The sequence below is a fragment of the Mirounga angustirostris genome, unplaced genomic scaffold, assembly GCF_029215605.1.
Source record: "Mirounga angustirostris isolate CCGP_5_RB_7025 unplaced genomic scaffold, mMirAng1.0.hap1 SCAF_16, whole genome shotgun sequence".
Lineage (NCBI taxonomy): Eukaryota > Metazoa > Chordata > Mammalia > Carnivora > Phocidae > Mirounga > Mirounga angustirostris.
The window spans coordinates 59131551-59152249 of record NW_026991724.1 but is presented as its reverse complement, the minus strand read 5'-3'; the positions used below and the strand labels follow the sequence as shown (position 1 = coordinate 59152249).

General features: G+C 46.2%; 1 protein-coding gene across 1 annotated transcript; it reads right to left on the bottom strand.

Moving 5' to 3' along the window:
• Positions 1-14239: 14239 nt before the first annotated feature.
• LOC123856208 (zinc finger protein 256-like) lies at positions 14240-20575 on the bottom strand. The gene is made up of 3 exons (XM_045892465.3): positions 19700-20575; positions 17689-17815; positions 14240-16342 (listed from the first exon to the last, which is right to left on the bottom strand). The coding sequence occupies exons 1-3, from the start codon at positions 19907-19909 to the stop codon at positions 15198-15200; spliced, it is 1482 nt and encodes a 493-aa protein (XP_045748421.2). The 5' UTR covers positions 19910-20575; the 3' UTR covers positions 14240-15197.
• Between the last annotated feature and the right edge of the window lie 124 nt (positions 20576-20699).

The following is a 20699-nucleotide window of genomic DNA, read 5'->3' as shown; positions in this document are numbered from 1 at the left end:
TATATTCAGTGATCATGTCCAAATCACAAAGCAACACTATTTATTCATTTGATATTTCTTCATATCTTAAGATATATTCAAATCCTTTAGAAATCTGACATCTATCTCAAACGGAGAACAACCTATTAAATTCTGTTTTGTTTTGTGATAGTGGCTACAGCGTTCTGAGGCAGAGTGCATGTACAAAAGAGTCATCTAAACACCACTGTCTCATCTCCTTGCTGAGGGATTATTGTTTCTTCAAGTGATTGCTGGGACTGTTGTGCCTGAGGAATTGATGATATAGCTGAAAAAAAATTGTGAAATGCAAATTTCAGAGAGCTATTAATAATGATTATGTAATTACTCAAAGATAGTGGTAGAAATAGCTCTGGGGAAATATCAGTGGAGGGTGAAAAAGGTAAGACATCAGATAATTTTTATCAGGACACACTTAAGTCTGAGAAGAAACAGTTAAGCTGGAGCGCCTGGATGACTCAGTAAAGCATGTGGCTCTTGATTTTGGTTTGTGAGTTTGAGCCCCATGTTGGACCTAGAGTTTACTAAAAAAAAAAAAAAGAGAGAGAGAGAGAGAGAGAGAGTTAAGCTGAGTCCAATCTTTTTTTTTTTTTAAAGATTTATTTATTTATTTATTTGTCAGAGAGAGAGCAGGGGGAGAAGGAGGCAGAGGGAGAAGAAGGCTCCCCACTGAGCAGAGAGCCCCATGTGGGACTCAATCCCAAGACCCTGAGATCATGACCTGAGCCCAAGGCAGACGCTTAACTGACTGAGCCACCCCGGCATCCCCAAGCTGAGTCCAATCTTGGCATTGTGATTCTTTTTAATCAATTTCATCCTAGTGGATTTGTAGTCTTTCTCATTGTAGTTTTAACTTATAATTTCATAATGACTAGTGTTCTATAACTTTTCTAGGCCTAATGACCATTAAAAATGTTCTTTAATGAAGATTTTGCTCAAATATGTTGTCTATTTTATTTTTTGTCTTTTTCTCATTGATTTCTATGATTTTTTAAAAAGATTTTTTATTTATTCATTTGAGAGAGAGCACAAGCAGGGGGAGAGGCAGACGGAGAGAGAGAAGCAGACTCCCGCTGAGCTGGGAGTCCAACGTGGGGCTCAATTCCAGGACCTGAGATCATGACCTGAGCGGAAGGCAGATGCTTAACCATCTGAGCCAGGCAGATGCCCTATGATTTCTTTTATATATGGTCCTTCAGTTAGATGTTCACAAATTTGTTTCTACCATTCTGTGTTACAATTTTTTTTAAAGATTTTATTTATTTATTTGACAGAGAGAGACACAGCAAGAGAGGGAACACAAGCAGGGGGAGTGGGAGAGGGAGAAGCAGGCTTCCTGCGGATCATGACCTGAACCAAAGGCAGACGCTTAACGACTGAGCCACTCAGGCGCCCCTATGTTACAATTTTTATTTTTTATTTTTATTTATTTATTTATTTTTATTTTTAAAAGATTTTATTTATTTATTTGACAGAGAGAGACACAGTGAGAGAGGGAACACAAGCAGGGGGAGTGGGAGAGGGAGAAGCAGGCTTCCTGTGGATCATGACCTGAGCCAAAGGCAGACGCTTAATGACTGAGCCACCCAGGTGCCCCCCCGTGTTACAATTTTTAATAAGCATCTTTTGAGTTATTCCAATGTTTTTAGGGTCATCTTTACTTTTACTAGAAATTCTTCAATACTCCAATGTCTTAGTTAATACTCCTTTTATTAAATTTTCCCAATTCAATTTAATGTGGAGGTTCTTTCTCCTGATTGATTCCTAACTAATAATGGATTAGTTCTGGCAGTAGTCCTAGTAGATAAACCCCTATGGATGGGATTTGGGAATTGACTTGACCAAGCCCTTGGGCTTGAATGAAGTGCTGAACACCTAGCCAGTAGGAAATGGGATGCTTATGACCCATGGTATGCATAGACAGCATAATGAATCCATTACCTAGGGTCGATTACGATGAAATGGCAACTGCAGCACATGCCTGGGACCAAGTGGGTGCTGCAATGAGTATTAAGGCAGTGATGGTGACTACAAGGAGTTTGGTCTGGGAGGGATTCGAATTCACATTATTGCTTACAAAGTGAAAATGGTAAGCTCAAGAACATTATCTCACAGCTGAAGTCTCCATATGAGAAAGAGAGATTCTATGATAGCCCTAAAAGAAACTCTGTAGCTGCAGGATTCCTATTGCTGAAAATCAAAGCATTAAATCTATAACTTGCTGAGTTCCAAGACTGTTGAATACACAATCTCACAATGTTTCTCATGTGAAAGGGTGTTGGTTGATAAAGGGGGATTCTGAATGCTGGAATGGGGGTCATCTGGTTGGATGCAAAGAAACTGACAATCTGGATTCTAAGTTAACTTGAGTCTCTCTTACCAGGTGTCTGAAGAGACTAGCCTTCTTCTGCTAATACCACCTGGGGCAGATGGCCTGTAAAGGAATGCTAATTCTCTACAAGACTCATCACAACAACCTAAAACTAGTAGCAACTCAGCATGATTCAGGGAAATAAGAGGAAATAATGGCTTGATAAAAAAGAGACCCCTCACAGACCCCAAACCTGCAACCCTCCTGACTGGGCTGCCCATTGCTTTGGGTCATGAAAACAGCACCTCCACAAGCTCAGCACAGCTACCAAGGTCTCCTTAAGATAAGATGAAGCTAAACCTGAGCTCTCTGGTGTCCACCTGCAGCGGGGGAGGTGTTCTCTGTCCTCAGTCCCTTGCCAGATGCCATGGTGCTGGAGAAGGTCACCTCTCTCTCAGACACCTTGGCTAGTCAGGGAGCCCCTTTGGATTAACTGAGCAAAAAGTAATGGGAGTTTGTAGATGTATGAAAGGCACTGCCAGCCATCATATATGGTGGAGCTCAGTGAAATGTTGCTGCTTTCCACCCCTAAGCTAGGATGTTCCTGAGTAAGAATAGGACCGGAAAACAAACAAACCAACCAACCTTGGCCAAATATCAGGTAGTCGTCTTAGGACTGGATACTCTGGTCAACAAATGATGCTATCTTACATATATTGTAAACTATTGGGCCATTACCTAAAAATTGTCCGTATCAGGGTAAAGAACTTTGGGACCATCTTACCTCACAGACACCCAAAATATAAATAAAAATCACCACATTACAAGACCTTCCAAGGACATTCCTTATTCTCTTGGGAGTTACAGACATGACTGACAGTACCTAATGCCACAGATTTTAACACAACCGGTTGAATGCCCATTTTCTAGGAATATGTCTCCTCCACAAAAAGTTACAAACTCAAGGGACACTGAGGAATTTCAGCTAACTCAGAATACCATAAAGGTAAGGAAAAGAAAGGAAAGGAGGGCTACAAATAGGATAATGAGGGACAGGATTTAGCAGGATTCGTTGAGGAAATATTAAGCTTATCATAAATTACCTAACGCCAGAGTTCCTAAGTGGACCCTGCAATACTGTTTATACAGAGGACAAAAAAGAAATAAAATTCTGGCTCACTAATGGCCCTCTTTCTATACTTGTTATGAACAGGCTTCCTAATGCAATTTAGACTCCAAGTTGACTACCTGAAAGATTATTTAGGTAGGGTATCTTAGGTAGATCCATCAGTTGCTAGAATGTCAGCTATACTCTGTGTTTTCAAGTATGTGAAATACAAATTAAAGATAAGAGGCTTAATTCTCCCTGTTGAAAATGGGGAGAGACACTCCCCCTCCATTCTGTCACAGCATTTAGCGTAGAGAACTTGCAAACACTTCCTTATCTCTTTAAAGCATCTCTTTAAAGACTATACAGGCCTTTTGCCAGTTGGGCTTCTTTTTCCCCCAGATTCAGGACCCAGGATTGTCTTTCATCAACAAATGGGAGCTGATTTTTTTAAGATGAAAGATCTTGGGTGCCTAGTTGGCTCAGTGGGTAGAGTGTGCGACTCTTGATCTTGAGGTCATGAGTGTTTGCCCGACGTTGGGTGTGGAGCCTACTTTAAAAAAATGGAAAGATCTTGAGAGCCATCATTTTGAAATGCAGACATCAAGGGAGATAGCAGGTTTATCTTTCAGGTCCTATGGGAGGATAGGAACCTAACTTTGGTGAGTGCCTTGTTTAGTTTCAAAAAAACTACTTCCTGTCATACAGATAAAAGAAGTTTGTTTTACCTCTGGATAAACTCAATAAACTAACATACATGATCGCCCCAAACAAGATAAAGTTAGGATAAACTATGTGTGACAAATGATGTTGTCAAGTGGCTTTACTTGAGGACTAGATCTGTTTATCTGAAAACATGTATGTAATGGGTTCTGTCCGCTTGTCTGTATAACAGTGATTTTTTTTCCACATGTCTTTGCAATTTTTTAGCTGATTCTTTTTTTTTTTTAGCTGATTCTTTTTTTTTAAGAGAAAGATTTTATTTATTTATTTATTTATTTATTTATTTATTTATTTGAGAGAGAGAGAGAGAGAGAGCGCTCCAGCAGGGGGAGGGGCAAGGTAGAGAATCTCAAGCCGACTCCATGCTGACTGCTGAGCCCGACACAGGATCAGTCTCAAACCCTGAGATAATTACCTGAGCTGAAATCAAGAGTTGGATGCTTAACCGACTGAGTCACCCAGGTGCCCCTCTTAGTTGATTTCTTGCGGTGCACATCACAGTCTGGCTTAATACTTACTCAATAATGTGGTATAAGAAGAAATATATTTGGTCTTGGTCCCCTGTGCCCTGTTCCTGGCACAGAGAGCCTACAACCCTTGTTACCTCCTGAGTGATAGGAGTATCTTGTGTCATTCATAAGGAGCCCCCTTTTGAGCACACCTGAATTTATGCTAAAGAAGTGTGTTAGGGTGGGGGCCCTAAATAGAATCAGGATGGGGAGTGGTCATCAGAAACATTGGGGTTAGAGGCTTGGAACTTTTAGCCCTACCGTGACCTCCAGGGGCTGGAGCTAGAGATTGAAGCTCTATAAAAACTCCTAAACAAGAACAGCTGAGGAGCCTCCAGATCTGTAAACATCCCTGGGGGTGGCACACTGAAGTTCCACGAGGACAGAAGCCCCTGCACCAGAGACCCTTCTGCACCTCACCCCATGCACTTCTTCATCTGCCTGTAAACATACCTCCCAGGGTTCTGTGAGCCATCCCAGCACGATAATCGAGTGAGAGGAGGGGTCGGGAGAACCTCTGATTTACAGCCAGTCTGAAGCACAGGGACCACCTGGATTTGTGACTGGCATCTGAAGGGGACAGTCATCCTGTGGGACTGAGCCCTTAACCTGTACAATATGATGTTATCTCCAGGTGGATAGAGGCAGATGGAGTGTGGAGAGGATGATTCTGTTTTACAGCCCCAACAGTCCCCACCACACACACCTGCAGGGACAAACGTCATCACCCATCTCCTCACTAGTTAGTGTGCAGGATTATGGGTGAGGGTGATCAGTTGGACAGTGTCAGAGACTCAGTAAGCAGCACCCAGGACGTGGCAATCTCTAATGAACAAAGGCCTCAGCAACGTCAACAAATAATCACAAGGCAAGTGAGACCTGTGGGTTAACAGACATTTGAGACAGCTACTGTAGGGCGTCAGGATACATTCTGGATCCTAATTGTAATACAAAAGGCTTAAGAAACAAAAATTTTTTTTTAAAGATTTTATTTATTCATCTGACAGATAAAGACATAGCGAGAGAGGGAACACAAGCAGGGGGAGTGGGAGAGGGAGAAGCAGGCTTCCCGCTTAGCAGGGAGCCCGATGCAGGGCTCGATCCCAGGACCCTGAGATCATGACCTGAGCCGAAGGCAGACGCTTAACGACTGAGCCACCCAGGCGCCCCAGAAACAAAATTTTTTTAAAAAGATTTTATTTATTTGACAGAGAGAGACACAGCAAGAGAGGGAACACAAGCAGGGGAAGTGGGAGAGGGAGAAGCAGGCCTCCGCCGAGCAGGGAGCCCGATGCGGGGCTCGATCCCAGGACGCTGGGATCATGACCTGAGCCGAAGGCAGACGCTTAACAACTGAGCCACCCAGGCACCCCAAGAAACAACATTTTTGAGTCAAATTGATAAAATGGAGCATTAATGATGTTTTGTCATATTTAAAAATATGTTGGGTGATGGCTATTGGGGTTATGAAGTAGCCCTACATTTCAAAAATTTATCCTCAGGAAATTCTTATGCATTAAGTATAATGTCTTGACTAAATCACCTACTAGTATTTGTGAGGACAGATCAAACAAGAATGGCTACGAAAAATAATAGTGGAAGATGGGGGAAGTCTTCACCTTGCTTCATTACACAGTGTTTTCCTTTCTTGTATTTGTTTGAAAATAGCTAGGAGAAGTGATAGAATGTGCCTTGGGTTTCTTCAGGCAGCTAAAGCAAAGTACCACAGACTGGGTAGCTTATACACAACAAAAATGTGCTTCTTAAATTCCTGGAGACTGCATGCTGGAGATCAGGGGACCAGCGTGCTCAGGTGAGGGCCACGTTTGGGGTGCTGATTTGTTGCATCCTCTTTTATGATGAGGACACTAATCCCATTCATGAGGGCTCCACCTTATAACTTAAGCATCTCCCAAGGGCCCCACCTCTTAATACCATCACCTTTGTGGGTTTGGATTTCAACATACGAATTTTGGGGGAACTCAAAGATTCAGGCCCGTAGCAGTGTCATTATGTCAGTAATTTTGTTTATTCAATCTTTAATCTCTACACCCAATATGGGGCTCAAACTCATGACCCCAAGATGAAGAGTCACACACTCCACTGACTGAGCCAGCCAGGCACCCCAGTAACTTTATTTTTTTGAGAAGGTTGAAATAAAAAGGAGAAGAAGGTACTTCTGGTGTCAGTTCAACATGTAAGAAACTGGAAGTCGCCACTCCATTCTAACAACAAGGAAAAAACTGAACAAGCTGAAAAAAATTCTTAGATTCCAAAAAGAAGTGTGGTCACAGGGAAAGCCACTGTCCCCAAATTGACACCAGCAAATACAGAGAATCACAACGTACTGAAGCAGAAACACACATGTGGAAACCAGTGCGAGCCAGTGCCGGAGTAGGGAAACTGAACTGTATGTCACAAATTGCTGAAGTCTCAGTGGGGACAAATCTGAGAGATAAAAACTCCAGGGGAACCCAGTCCTGTGGAGAGTTCCCACACATTTGTGGAGTTTTATCTCCTAGAGGTCTACCTGGTTCTCACAGTGAATATCCTGTAATATTCTGTGATATCCTGTGACAGGAGAAAAATCTGTTATGCTTCCAGGGCGCCTGGGTGGCTCAGTCGGTTAAGCGGCTGCCTTCGGCTCGGGTCATGGTCTCAGGGTCCTGGGATCGAGCCCCGCATCAGGCTCCCTGCTCGGCGGGGAGTCTGCTTCTCCCTCTCCCTCTGCTGCTCCCCCTGTTTGTGCTGTCCCTCCCTCTCTGTCAAATAAATAAATAAAATCAAAAAAAAAAAAAAAAAAGAAACTGGTTTCTGCTTTAAAAAAAAAAAAAAAATCTGTTATGCTTCCAGAGGCGAAAAGAAACCTTCTTCTTCTTTTTTAAATGTTATCTGTTTTTTATTTTATTTTAAGTAAGGTCTATGTCCCACATGGGGCTTGAACTCACAACCCTGAGATTAAGAGCCTCATGCTCTCCTGACTGAGCCAGCCAGACTCCCCAAAAGAAACCATTTTCAAATACCCCAAAGCACTGTTCTCTACAAAGTCTCCCTGCAGCAAACCTTATTTGTTTTGATTTGGGGCAAATTAATGCTCAGAGACTGCGTTTGTCTTTGCCAGCAATTTATTTCACATAAATTCATAGTGGGAATTTCACAAGCTAATAGCATACAAGATAACTTCTTAATAAGCCAATAAAGAAAATAACATCCAAATCAATGATAGATTAATCATACTATTGTAGCAGGCATAAGAAGATGAAACGAATGAAGTCGAAATTTAGTTGAGGCAAAACTTTTTTTGAGTTGGTACTCTGCAGAGACAGTTTAGCCAACCCATAGCTGATGTCCAGCTGCCAGCCCGAAAGAAAAAGTCCCCTGTTGCCAGAACAAGTTCCTAGGGTGTGATGATGCCGGTCTCAATGTGCAAGAGGATCTCCTTCGGGGCCAGTGCAGGATTCCCCACTGCTGGAGTTAATGCCCTAAGGTCTTTGAAGAGCTATTTAGATAAGCAAAGGGTTGCCTTGCCCAGACCCAACACTCTCGGATGGTCCTCACCAGCTCTCGGTAGCTTTGGTCTAAATGCCCCTTTACCATACTTGCTTCTTCGTATGTTTTTACTGATAAGTTCCAGCAAGACCTCTCAGCAGCTGAGCTATGCAGTTCTTATTGGTGAAAACAGATGAGATGATGTCAAAACACTTCTAAAAACAGATTCATCTTTGTCATCAACAAATGGATCTCAATCATATTAAACCAATATGCACACTATTTAAGCAGAACCTAACTTGCTCGGGTTTCCAGAGCCTAGGTGAACAGAAGGAAGGGAAACAGCCAGCTCTGAGGCACTCTTATCTATCCTATCCCCACCAAGGTGGAGGGGACGCTGACAAGGCTTGTGTGAAGTTCACAGTCCTGAAGCACAAACTCACTGAAAGACTGAGACCTATATGTCAATACATTTTTTTTTTGATAAAAGAAAATAAAACTTTGGTGGCTCAGTCAGTTGAGCGTCTGCCTTTGGCTTGGGTCATGATCCCAGGGTCCTGGGATCGAGCCCCACATCAGGCTTCCTGCTCAGCAGAGAGCCTGCTTCTCCCTTTCCCTCTGCCTGCCTCTCTGCCTACTTGTACTCTCTCTCTATCTCTCTGTCAAATAAATAAATAAAATCTTAAAAAAAAAAGAAAATAAAACTTTACACTACAAGCAAAACTTCTTAAGCTTACAAACTTTAAAAATTCACCCCTAAAGAACTCAAAGGTTAAAGAGGAAATTACAATGCAAAAGAAATCATAGTACTGTTCCAGTCATAAAACCAAACAAAACAAACTGATACCTAGTCATGGATATATAACAGTCCCCTTCTCCCCACACTTAACACCACTCAAATCTATACCAGTTCCAGTCACTGAGTACCCATAGGCCTTAAGACAAAATCACAAGGCATAATAAATGTAAAAGGTTTGCAGAGACTGAGCAAGCCTTCAAACCAGACTCAGACAAGGCAGGGATGTGGAATTATGAGACTAGGAATTTAAAACAAATGTGATTAAGATGCTAAGGGCTGTACTGGATAAAGTAGACAGCATGCAAGAATAGGCATTGCACCGAGAAGGGAATTCTAAAACAAATGTTGGAGATCAAAAACTAACAGAAATGAAGAATGCTTTGGTGGGCTTATCAGCAGACTACACATAGCTAAGAAAAGAATCTGACTTGAAGTTCTCTCAGAAAAACCTGGGAAGGGCGCCTGGGTGGCTCAGTTGCTTAAGTGTCTGCCTTCGGCTCAGGTCATGATCCCAGGGTTGCGGGATCTGGTCCCTTGTCGGGCTCCCTGCTCAGCAGGGAGCCTGCTTCTCCCTCTGCCCGCCCCCCATGAAGAAATAAATAAAATCTTTATAAAGGGAAAAGAAAAACCTGGGAAACTAGGAAAAAACAAATGGCAAGGCCTGAAAAAAGCAGACTCCACAACTGTGGAAAAACCACAAAAGCTGTCAACTACCAATTATAGGGATAATAGAAGAAAGCAAGCAACAAAAGAAATTGAATAAATAATAACCCTCCAAAACAGAACCCAGCAACCTCAGGTGGTTTCAGAGGGTAGAGGCAGAGCGTAAGCCCCACCTCCTAAGAACCAAGCACTACCCTAACACCCAAACCAAACAAAGCAATGGCAAGTAAAGAAAACTTTAGACCCTATCTCTCATGAACATAGGTGCGAAAATCCTCACCGAGACGCCACCACACACCTATTAGAATGGCCAAACTCGAACACTGAAAACAGCATAAGCTGGTGAGGATGTGGGGACAACACCAACTCTCATTCCTTGGTGGTGAGAACACTACAGCCACTTTGGAAGACGCTTGGGCAGTTTCTTACAAAACTAAACCTACTCTTACCATATCTGGCAATTGTGTTCCTTCGTATTTACCAGAGAAGTTGAAAACTTGGGGCCATGCAAAAATCTGCACGCAATTGTTTCTAGCAGCTTTATTCGTAATTGCCAAAACTTGGAGGCAACCAAGATGTCTCCTTAGTGGGTGAATGGATAAACAGTGATACATGCAGACAATGGAATACTGTTCAGCTCTAAAAGGAAATGATCAAGCCATGAAAAGCCGTGGAAGAACCTTAAGTGCATATTACTCAGTGAAAATAGCCCATCTAAAGAGGCTTCATACTGAATGATTCCAAGTATGTGGCGTTCCAGAAAAAGCAAAGATATGGAGAGATTAAAAGGATCAGTGGTTCCCCAGTAATGAGTGAGCAAGGGAGTGATGATGGAATGGAATCAGAGGACTTTTAGGGCAGTGAAACAGTATCTATGTGATACTGTAATTATATTATTATGAATTTGCTAGACTCAGAATGTGCACACCTAATATGTGCAATGTGCTCTGGGTGATAATGATTTTCAGTTATAACAAAGGTACCATTCTGGTGGGGGATGTTGATAACGGAGGAGGCGCAGCATGTGTGCAGGCTAGGGATATATGGGAGATAGCTACCTTCCTCTTCATTTTCTTATTAACCTAAAACTGCCCTAAAAGAAAACAAAGTCCTTAAATCATATATATATATACATATATACGTATATATATATGTATATATATATAATTGGACCGCATTGGCCAAGCGTTAGTAAGCCTGGGTTTTACTTCCAATCCTGCCACTAACTAGCCCTGCAAGCAACTTCCCTTAGCTGGGCCCTAATTTAATTTTCAGCAAAGGGAGGAAGTGGGCCTTGGGATCTCTAAGCCTTTTTCGTGTTCCAACTTTCTGTAGTCAATACTAATTGTTTCTTTCTACTTTAAAGCTATAAAGGGCTATCTCAATCTTTGCAGATTTGTTTATTAGATCAAATAAAATGGAATAATATGGACATATACAAAATAATAATGTCTATTTAAAAATATCAGAAAGGGGCACCTGGGTGGCTCAGTCGGTTAAGAGTCTGCTTTGGCTCAGGTCGTGATCCCAGGACCCTGGGACAGAGCCCCCCACTGGGCTCCCTGCTCCACGTGGAGCCTACTTCTCCCTCTGCCCCTCCCCCCGCTTGTGCTGTCTCTCAAATAAATAAATATTTAAAAAAAAATAAAAAGATCAGAAAGTTACAAGTTTTCAATATTTTTTAAACAGTTTAATTCAGGCATAATTGACTTAAGCTGCTAATATTTAAAACCCAACATTTTGTAATTTACATGCTTATGGTATTAAAAGTTTCCTTCTACCCTTTGTAATTTATCCTCTTGCCATAGGAAATTACTCAGAACAGGACATATTCTACCCTTTGTAATGGCATTTTCAAATATATTCCCCAAATGGAAAAGACTATTAGGAAATTGTTATTCTGTCATTATTTATCATTTTATGGTCAATTCTTTCATCTACCCCCATGCACTTAGTGGTTTGTTTATGATCCCAAACATGATGTCATTCACACCTACCCCATTCAGAATGTGTTTATAAAATGGAAACACTCCTATATGACTCCAAAAACTTGTTTACAATAAAAATATTTGAAATTATGAAAAGTCATTTTAAGTGCTGGGTTTCATCAGCTGTGATGGTTATTTAGCACAAATTGATTTCAATCAGGATGGGAAATTTAGCCATAGGCAAGTATTAGGTGAATCTTGCAAGTCATCTTTTTTTTTTAAATTCAGTAGGCTCCATGCTCAACATGGGTCTTGAACTCATGACCCTGAGATCAAGAGTCCCATGCTCTACAGACTGAGCCAGCCAGCTGCCCTTCTTATGAGCCTTTTAATTAACCTATACGTACCACTTACCACTTGTTGGTTTTTATTGTTCACTTGGTGAGGTTGCCAGGCCTTTTGTCTGTTAGAATTTGCTACAGTGTAGATGTGGCTTGTTGATTTGTTCATGCTCTGCCTCCCCTACATTTTTTTTTTTTAAGATTTTTTTTTTTAATTTAATTATTTGTCACAGAGAGAGAGAGAGCTCCTCACTGAGCAAGGAGCCCAATGCAGGACTTGATCCCAGGACCCTGGGATCATAACCTGAGCCAAAGGCAGACGCTAAATAACTGAGCCACCCAGGCGTCCCCCCACCTCCCCCTACATTTCTTGTACACTAGCTTTGCTCAACATCATGAACCATCAGGGAAATGCAACCAGGACCACAGTGAGATACTGCTACATTTTACAAAAAGGGTTCAAATTTTAAAAGACTAACCATACGCACTATTAGCAAAGATACCAGAGACCTGGAACTCCCATACACTGCTAGTAGGAATACAAAATGAATAATCATTTTCCAAGAAAATCTGGTGTCCTTTATGAGGTCATACCTTTCACCTACACTATGACTCAAGTATTAACACAATAGAAAGGAACCATACCAACAGGAAGAACAGTATCCAAATTTTGCATTTTTTTTTAAAGAAAGGGTTTTAGTGATTATTGGGCTTGTTGCAATTCATTCATTCATTCATTCATTCATTCATTCATTCATTCATTTATATTTATTTATCCAGAAAGCATCAGTGCGCATGCTCAGGCAGGGCAGTGGGGGGCAGTTGCGGGGGAAGGATGGGGGAGAGAGAGAGAGAGAATGTTAAGCAGGCTCCACACCCATGGTGGAGTCCAATGCTGGGCTCACTGGGCTTGATCTCACAACCCTGAGATCATGACATGAGCTAAAATCAAGATTTCAAATGCTTAACCCAAAGGACAACCCAGGCACCCCTTCTGCAGCAGTTTTACTTGCAGCCCGCCAAACTGGAAACAATTAAAATAACGATAAAGAGATGAATACATAAATAAATAGTGCTATATCGATAGAACCTACTTCTCAAAGATATAAAGAATGAACTGCTCATTTAAGCACCACAGATAAACTTTAAAAAATGTCACATGAGGGGACACAAGGAAAAGGAGGATGAAACACTTTTAAGACTTCAATCGTATAAATTCTAGAAAATGCTAACTCATCTACTATAATGAAAAGCAAGTCAATGGATGCCTCGAGGAGATTATTAAAGAACAAAAAGTAAATGTGGGGGTGATGGAAAGGTTTATTATCATGATTGATGGCTTCATGGGTTTATGTGAAAGTCAAAATGTCAAATTGCACAATTTAATGATGGACATTGCATGTCATTTGTACCTTACTGAAACTTAAAAAAATATGGTTAAAATTAAGTCTGGATTCCCTATGCCTCAGAAAATTAAGTTTGGCCACCATACTGACTCCACCATCTTTCTCCTCATCAGAAGGCATTTGCAAAAATAGGTGAGCAATGAAGGTATTCCGAGTTCATTCAACAGGGATACCGGCTGAGTCACAAAAGGCCTCTCGGCTGCACTAAGAGATCTCTCCCGTCTCTGTCCTTGCTTTGCTACCATGCAAAACCATGGCCTTTGGTGAACAGCCCAGAGGGAACAAGGAATCCGCAAAACCTTTAGATTATTTTTTTCTGACAGGCCCTCAGCTGCACAAGATACATCCTTGTGTAGGTCCTGAGAATATCTCGATCTGCTCGTCCTTCACAGTCCTAGTGCCTAAACCCTGTGAGAGGTACATTCCAACTCGTTCACTGGTCTCCTGCACTCTCTATTAATTCAGGGTTTCTGTACCAACAATCATTCCCCTGGCCCTTATAATCTTAAAACCAGTGATGTTACTCTACAGAATTCAGGACATCAAGGCCCCTGGCTCTGCTGCTGGGTCTGGGGAAGAGATTTCCTTCACCAGCCCCGAGTACCATGCCATCAATATCCCCTGTGAACAAGAGAACAAGACCATGCCGCTCAGAAGCACTGAAGGTTGTCAAAACAACAACCAACAACTGCCCCCTCTTCGGGTTGAAACTCTGACCCCACACTTGGCATCCAAGTATAAATTAGGACCACAGAGCCCACCAGTCTTTCCTTAAAGGCTTTGAGCAGCCATGCAAAGTAGGCCCAAACTGGAGAGTTATCTTCTGCCATCATACGGTCCCTTCTGAGGCACACAACTCTGTTCACCCCTTCTTGCTCGCAAACACAGTTAATTTCAACACACACACACACACACACTGAACAGAATCCCCATGATTAATGATGGCTTAAACAATACGATCTTTATTGTCATACAGCAAGAGCAACGGGAGGCAGACTGTTCCCAGGTTGGTGATTTGGAGGCTGGGAAATGCCATCACAGAGTCTCACGAGGATAATAACATCCCTGAAAAATGTCCACTTTTTTTTTTCTTAAGATTTTATTCATTTTTTGGCAGAGAGAGAGAGAGACAGCGAGAGAGGGAACACAAGCAGGGGGAGTGGGAGAGGGAGAAGCCGGCTTCCCGCTGAGCAGGGAGCCCGACATGGGGCTCGATCCCAGGACCATGGGACCACGACCTGAGCCCGAAGGCAGACGCTTAACGACTGAGCCACCCAGGCGCCCCTGTTGTCCACCTTTTCAAATCACCAGCAGTCCTGCAGGACAAAACTGGGTGACATGCATGCCCTCTCCGCAGAGAGGAAAAACGGGGAAGGAGTAAGCGCTCAGGCTATTCATTAGTGATCCAGCAATTGCCCTGACACCGAGGTATGGCCCCTGGGCAGGTTCAAAGACTGCAAGGCAGCTACCACGTACCTGGGATTTATGCAGATGTTTGAATGTATGAGCTTCAACACAGGCAGATGGCACCTTCCTAAGGGATCTCCTCCCGTGTGGTTACATTCATCAATTAAATAACTGCCCATTTGAAATTTGTGAAGTCCTATGAGGTAAAGTCCTTCAGATGAAGGCTTTCTCATATTCACTGCATCTGTAAGGCCTTTCACTACCGTGAGTTCTCTGGAGAGCAATGGGGCTAGCCTTTGGTTAGCCATTTCCCACATTCTTCACATTCACAGGCCTTCATCTAAGGAGACACTGTGGTGTTTTAGGAGCTTGGACTCATAGGTAAAGAATATCCTACGTTCAAATACTCATAAAGTTTTTTTGTTTCAGTGTGAATATGTGAATGGTCATTGAAATGGAAGACAGAGGTGAGCGTTTCCCAAAGTCACTGTCCTCCTAAAGCCTTTCTCCAGAGTGCACTTTTCGGTGCTTAATGAGGCTAGAACTGTGGCTAAAGGATTTCCCACATTCGCTGCACTCGTAAGGTCTTTCTCCAGTGTGAATTCTCCTGTGTTTAATGAGACTATAGTTTTGAGTAAAGGATTTCCCACATTCACTGCACTCATAAGGCCTTGACCCAGTATGTACTCTCTGGTGTTTGAGGAGACTGGAACTGTAAGTAAAGAATTTCCCACATTCGCTGCACTCATAAGGCCTTTCTCCAGTGTGAACTCTCCGATGTTGAAGCAGCGCGGAGCTTTGGCTAAAAGATTTCTCACATTCGCTGCACTCATACGGCCGTTCTCCAGTGTGAATTCTCTGATGTTTAATGAGGTTAGACTTGTTACTAAATAGTTTGCCACATTCGTCACACTCGTGAGGCCTTGCTCCAGTGTGAACTCTCCGGTGCTGAATGAGGCTAGAGCTCTGCCTGAAGGACTTCCCACATTCCCCACACTCATAAGGCTTTTCCCCAGTGTGCACTCTCCAGTGGTCACTGAGGCTGTAGCTTTTGCTAAAAGATTTCCCACATTCACTGCACATGAAGCATCTCTCTCTAGCGAGGTCTCTCTGGTGGTGAACAAGCATGTGTTTGCAAGTCAAGTCCTCTGTGCCTTCTCCCCAGTTGTGTTGCGCTTTCCTTCCACGAGAGGATGCCCCATACTCCGTCGTCCTGTATGACTTCTCCCTGCTGTGTGTGGCCTGCTGCTGGAAGAATCTCGAGGTGGCCAAGATGTCCCTGACAACCTCCCCGCAGGAAAAGGGTTTCCCTGACACACACAATTTGTAGTCCTTCACAAAAGCAGCTCTGCCCGTGTTGCTTCTGAAGCATTTCTCTCCAATGTGCTCCTTCTGGTGCTGAAGGTTTGCATCAAAACACAACTGTTTCTCACATGCCCCAGTCTTGTAGAGGTTCTGTCCACAAAGTGTTGCCTGGTGCTCGGTGGAGAGCAAAAGGTCTCTCAAGTCGTGGCCACACACCTCACAAGGATGGGCCTTCTGGGGAGACACGACTGCCTTGAAAGTCCTGACCTGGGGCACGCCTTGTACAGAAACCTTCTGCTCGGGTGCCTCCTCATCCTCCACACCATGCCTACAACCTGAAAGCAAGAAATGCTGGTGAAGTGCATGCTGCCTTTGGTGGGAGGGGGCAGCTACTCTACGAGCTACAAACGTGTGTCTAAGAAACCCAGGAACCAGTGCTTGGGATTGTTTGCAGGACCAGGGAGATGGCGCAGGTGGAGGCTGGGGCTGCTTAGCAGTAGCAGGCTACAAGGAGCACAGAATGGGAGAGGCCTCATGAGGAGAAGGATGCAAGCACGTGGTGTGACACAGAGAAGAGAAACGGTCTGCAATGCATTCCTCTGCAAGCAACTTTCCAAAGGAACTTATCTCCTATGGACACACCTTTTCCGTGCAGAAGGGAGTGACAAGACCCAAGGAAATAGGACTGTAACCTGGCAGGGGGTGTTCAGGACTGCTTAAGAAAACGGCACACCTCACGACGTACTGTAGAGCGGCCAATGTGCAAAGCACTGTAGGTGGAGTGGTGAGAAAAACGAGGGAGATGTGGATCCCAGAGATGTGAGGTTAACCCCAGGCCAGAAGTAAGAGTAGAAGCGACAAGTAACAGAGTTGACAAATCGGCAGAGTGCCAAGAAAGGGGAAGAGAAGACGGAAATGAAATGTGGCCCCTGGCATCATAATACCAGTCAAACAGAAGAGGCTTCTGGTCTGATCTGAACACAGCACTGACATCATCTTCCTCCAGGTACCACTTTGCAGGGCCTGGCTTCCTCTGGGCCATCATGTTGTGCGTAGGTCAGTGTACCTACTGTGAACCACCCTGGGCTCTCCAATCCAACCCCACTCCCACAATCAGCAAGTGCATGGCAACTTCATGATACAAGTGCTAAGGAAAGGAGAGGACAGATGAGCAGCCATCGGTATCCCAGAACGACTCAGCACATGCCAGCCCATGGCAAAGAGAACTAAACAGTTCCCAGAGAGGTCGGGAAGAGGGTCTCATGAGAACAGCCCATGGTCCACAGATGTAGTAACTTTGTCACAGACAGCAAGTCCTGGCGCAGGGAGGCACAGGGAAGCCTCAGTAGAGAAAGGAAGCAGACGTGGAGCATGCAGATATCTTGCATCGAGACAAAGTCACCCAGTCAGGGAGAGGGCAGGTAAGGGGCTATCCATTAGGTTCACTGCAAGACTCCTGACCCTGATCCCTTCCTTGAAAGTCAGCAGGAAAGCTGGTGTTGGGGCTGCTCAAGGAAGGAGGGCAGTGCACTGACCTCAGCCTTACCAACCACAGCACCTACCCCAGGAACTGGGGAAGGAAGCAGTGCTCATGGTCCCTATGTAAAGACCAACTGCTCCTGGGCACAAAGGGAAGGGCAGAGACTAGCTCAGGGCACAGGGGTGGGGTTGAGGGTCTTACCCAAGGAGGTTATAAGTGCCAAGTTCTCCAGCATCACATCCTGGTACAGACATCTCTGAGCCTCATCAAGGAGACCCCATTCCTCCCAGGAGAAGTATACGGCCACGTCTTCAAAGGTCACCCTGCCCTGGCAGGATGGGGACAGATGAAACCACAAAAAGCCCCTCTCCCAAGAACCCATATCCCTTTTCCCACCCACATCTACCCTATGCCCATCCTCCCCCTGATCTCCCCAACCGAGAGGAGAAACCAGGCCCCAGTGCCTGGGTGCCACGGCACCACTGTCTCCTCGTGGCCCACCGATCGCAGGGTCCCGCTGACACAAGAAGAGGCAGGTGGACAAGTATATATCTAAGTTGTGGACCTGGCGTAGAGGGATCTCCCTGGCCATCCAGGTTATTCTGCTGAAAACCAGGGCCCTGGCGTCAATCAGGCATACTCCCTCTCCAAGGACACATCATTCTTGAGACTGGACCCCACAGCCACATGCCTGTGGTCACCACACCTCACTGTCCCACACCACAGAAACCTCCCTGGCCTCCCCACATGTTACTGGTATTTTAATCACCTCTGCTTCACCCCACTGGGGAGGGTGGGAGTCCCATCTTAGGATTATGGGGATGGCTAAACACAGAACACCTAACACTGGACAGATGAGTTGGATTGCACTTTAGTCATCACAGAAATTCACAGCCTGGGAGAGGAGGACTCCACACCCCACACAGGCCCACATGGGGGTGGCACTCTGAAAAAGAGTGAACGACCAGGAGCTGTAGGACGCACGCTTCATAGGATCAAGAGGGTGAGGTGCCTCCCGGTTCCCGTACGAGGATGTGTAACTCTGTGGGCTGGTAGGGCACTGAAACCCATACAAAGGGAAAAGCAGGAAATGCACCTTTGATGAAAAGGTTGTTTGATCAGGAGACCTTCCCAACAGCAGAAGAGTGGGAGGAGATCTTACACTCGGGCCACGAGCTCCTCCACCTTTCACCAGACAAGGTTCTCCTCCACGTGTGCTGCACCTGTTGTCCCCTCAGCAATCACAGTCTTCCTCTGTCCCCCTGGCCCTCATCCAAAGCAAGGCTCCTCGGTGGCCTACCCCAGGCTTAGTGTCGCTCACGGGTGATCACGTCAGCACGTCACCCACGACCTTATTCCTCCAGGATGAAACACCCCAGGTCCTACCAAAGTCCTCACAAAACCCTGGTGGAGTTCAGAGTGGAGAAGCGCCACCAGCACAGGCCTGAGTGTCCTCATCTTGCCTTAAGGACTCCTAAACTTCTGGATCCCTCTCACGTCTACTCTTCCGCTGGAAACCCTGGCCACCTGCCCGAGTATCCCGTCCCCGACGCACTCTCCCTCCGTGGCCAGCCACGTCCCTCATCTCTGAAGTCACACCGTCACCTACGTACCCAGTCCTGGTCCCCCTTCCTCCCACAACTTTCTGGCACCAGAACCAGCTTTGCCAGCGTAACCAGAAGACTGTTCCTCACAACTGTGACCCACAGCTCACGCACCTGGGCCCACACAGTGGCCATGGTGCATTTAGATGTCTCCCTTCTGAAGCCCTCCCCAGATTCCCAGACCTGTGTGTTTGGCTGCTCACTTAATGCATCCGGTCAGTGCTCTCCAGAACGTCTCCCACCAGCGTCACTCACACCCCCAGCTTCCTCATCTCAGTCATGGAGCTTCCATTCCCACAGCTGCCAAGAACGGACACCCTCGAGATATCCCTGAATCCTCCCTTTCACCCCGTCTCAGTCCACACTGGAAGATCAGTGGTCACTTTTTGAGAAACACATGTCCAGAATCCAATGGCATCCGAGCCAGCACTCCGGCCCAATGACCCTCACCTCGACTACGGCGGCAGCCGCCACCCTGATCTTCCTGCCTCCTCCCTCAGCCCACCGTCTTCGCCTCACGCCGCACAGGATGGGTCCTGTCAGGACCTCGGGACCATCGCGTGGCTGCTCCCAGCCAAGCCTCCCGTTACCGCCCCAAGGACACCCACCTTCTCAGGCCGTCGTTCCGGCCCTGGCCGCTGTCCCTCTGCTCTTCGCTCCCACCCGCAAGAACAGTTCCAGCTGCGTGTCAGCTGCGGCCCGTGCGCGCCCCGCTCCGAGTGTCCGGAATGACCGTGCACACACCGGTTGCCAGAAACGCTTGGCACGGGCTTGGGGTTTCTCCAGGGTCTCCAGACCCAAGACTTGGGGGACGGCATGAAGAGTCCCGGGACACAACAAGGCAGAGGCGAGCGGGGGGGCGGGGCAGGGCCAGGGCGGGGCTGCGCCACCTCCCACTGGCTCGTGTTGGTTCCGTCAGCGCTTCCGCGGCGGCGGGAAGTGGGGAGAGGCCAGCCCAGCCCTGGACCAACAAGCCGCGGCGGGCTCCACGGACCCAGAGCTCCCTGGATCCTCGCCCGGCCCTGGAGACTACGGGCCGGCGGGCTGGCAGTTCAAGCTCTGTGCCTCGGCGCTCAGTGTCGCCCCTTGGGACGTGCCCCTCGACGGGAGCCCGGACGCCGGGGCCTGGGCCGCAGGGACGCGAGCAGGCGCCCCGCGCTCGGCCCTCAGGGTCTCGGCGGGGAGCGGGCGGGGAGGGCCCGGGGGACGAGCGCTTACCTGAGCCGGGGCCCTGCGCGCGGCCGGCGCCATCGGACTGGGGGAGCGGAGCGGACCCCCGGGCTCGGCGCGGGGCAGCCCGGGCAGCGTCACGCAACCCCGGACCCGCAACCGTGCCGCAGGGCCCGCGTCTCCTCTCGCCCCTTCTCGCTCGTGTCAAGTCGCTACGGTTGCAGAACTGTTTTACTTACTAAGCAAAACTAAGAGCCGCTCTCACGGCTGCTCTGAGGAGGCAGCCGGAAGTCCCGCCTGCGCGGTCCGGCCCCAGGCGGAAGAACCTCTTCTGAAGCTCTCATTGGACAGCGGTGCTGCCGCTCGACTCCGGGCATTCTGGGCAGAGTAGTCCCCACAGTCCCAAGGCCCAGAGTCAGGGACAGCCTGCCCGGAAGG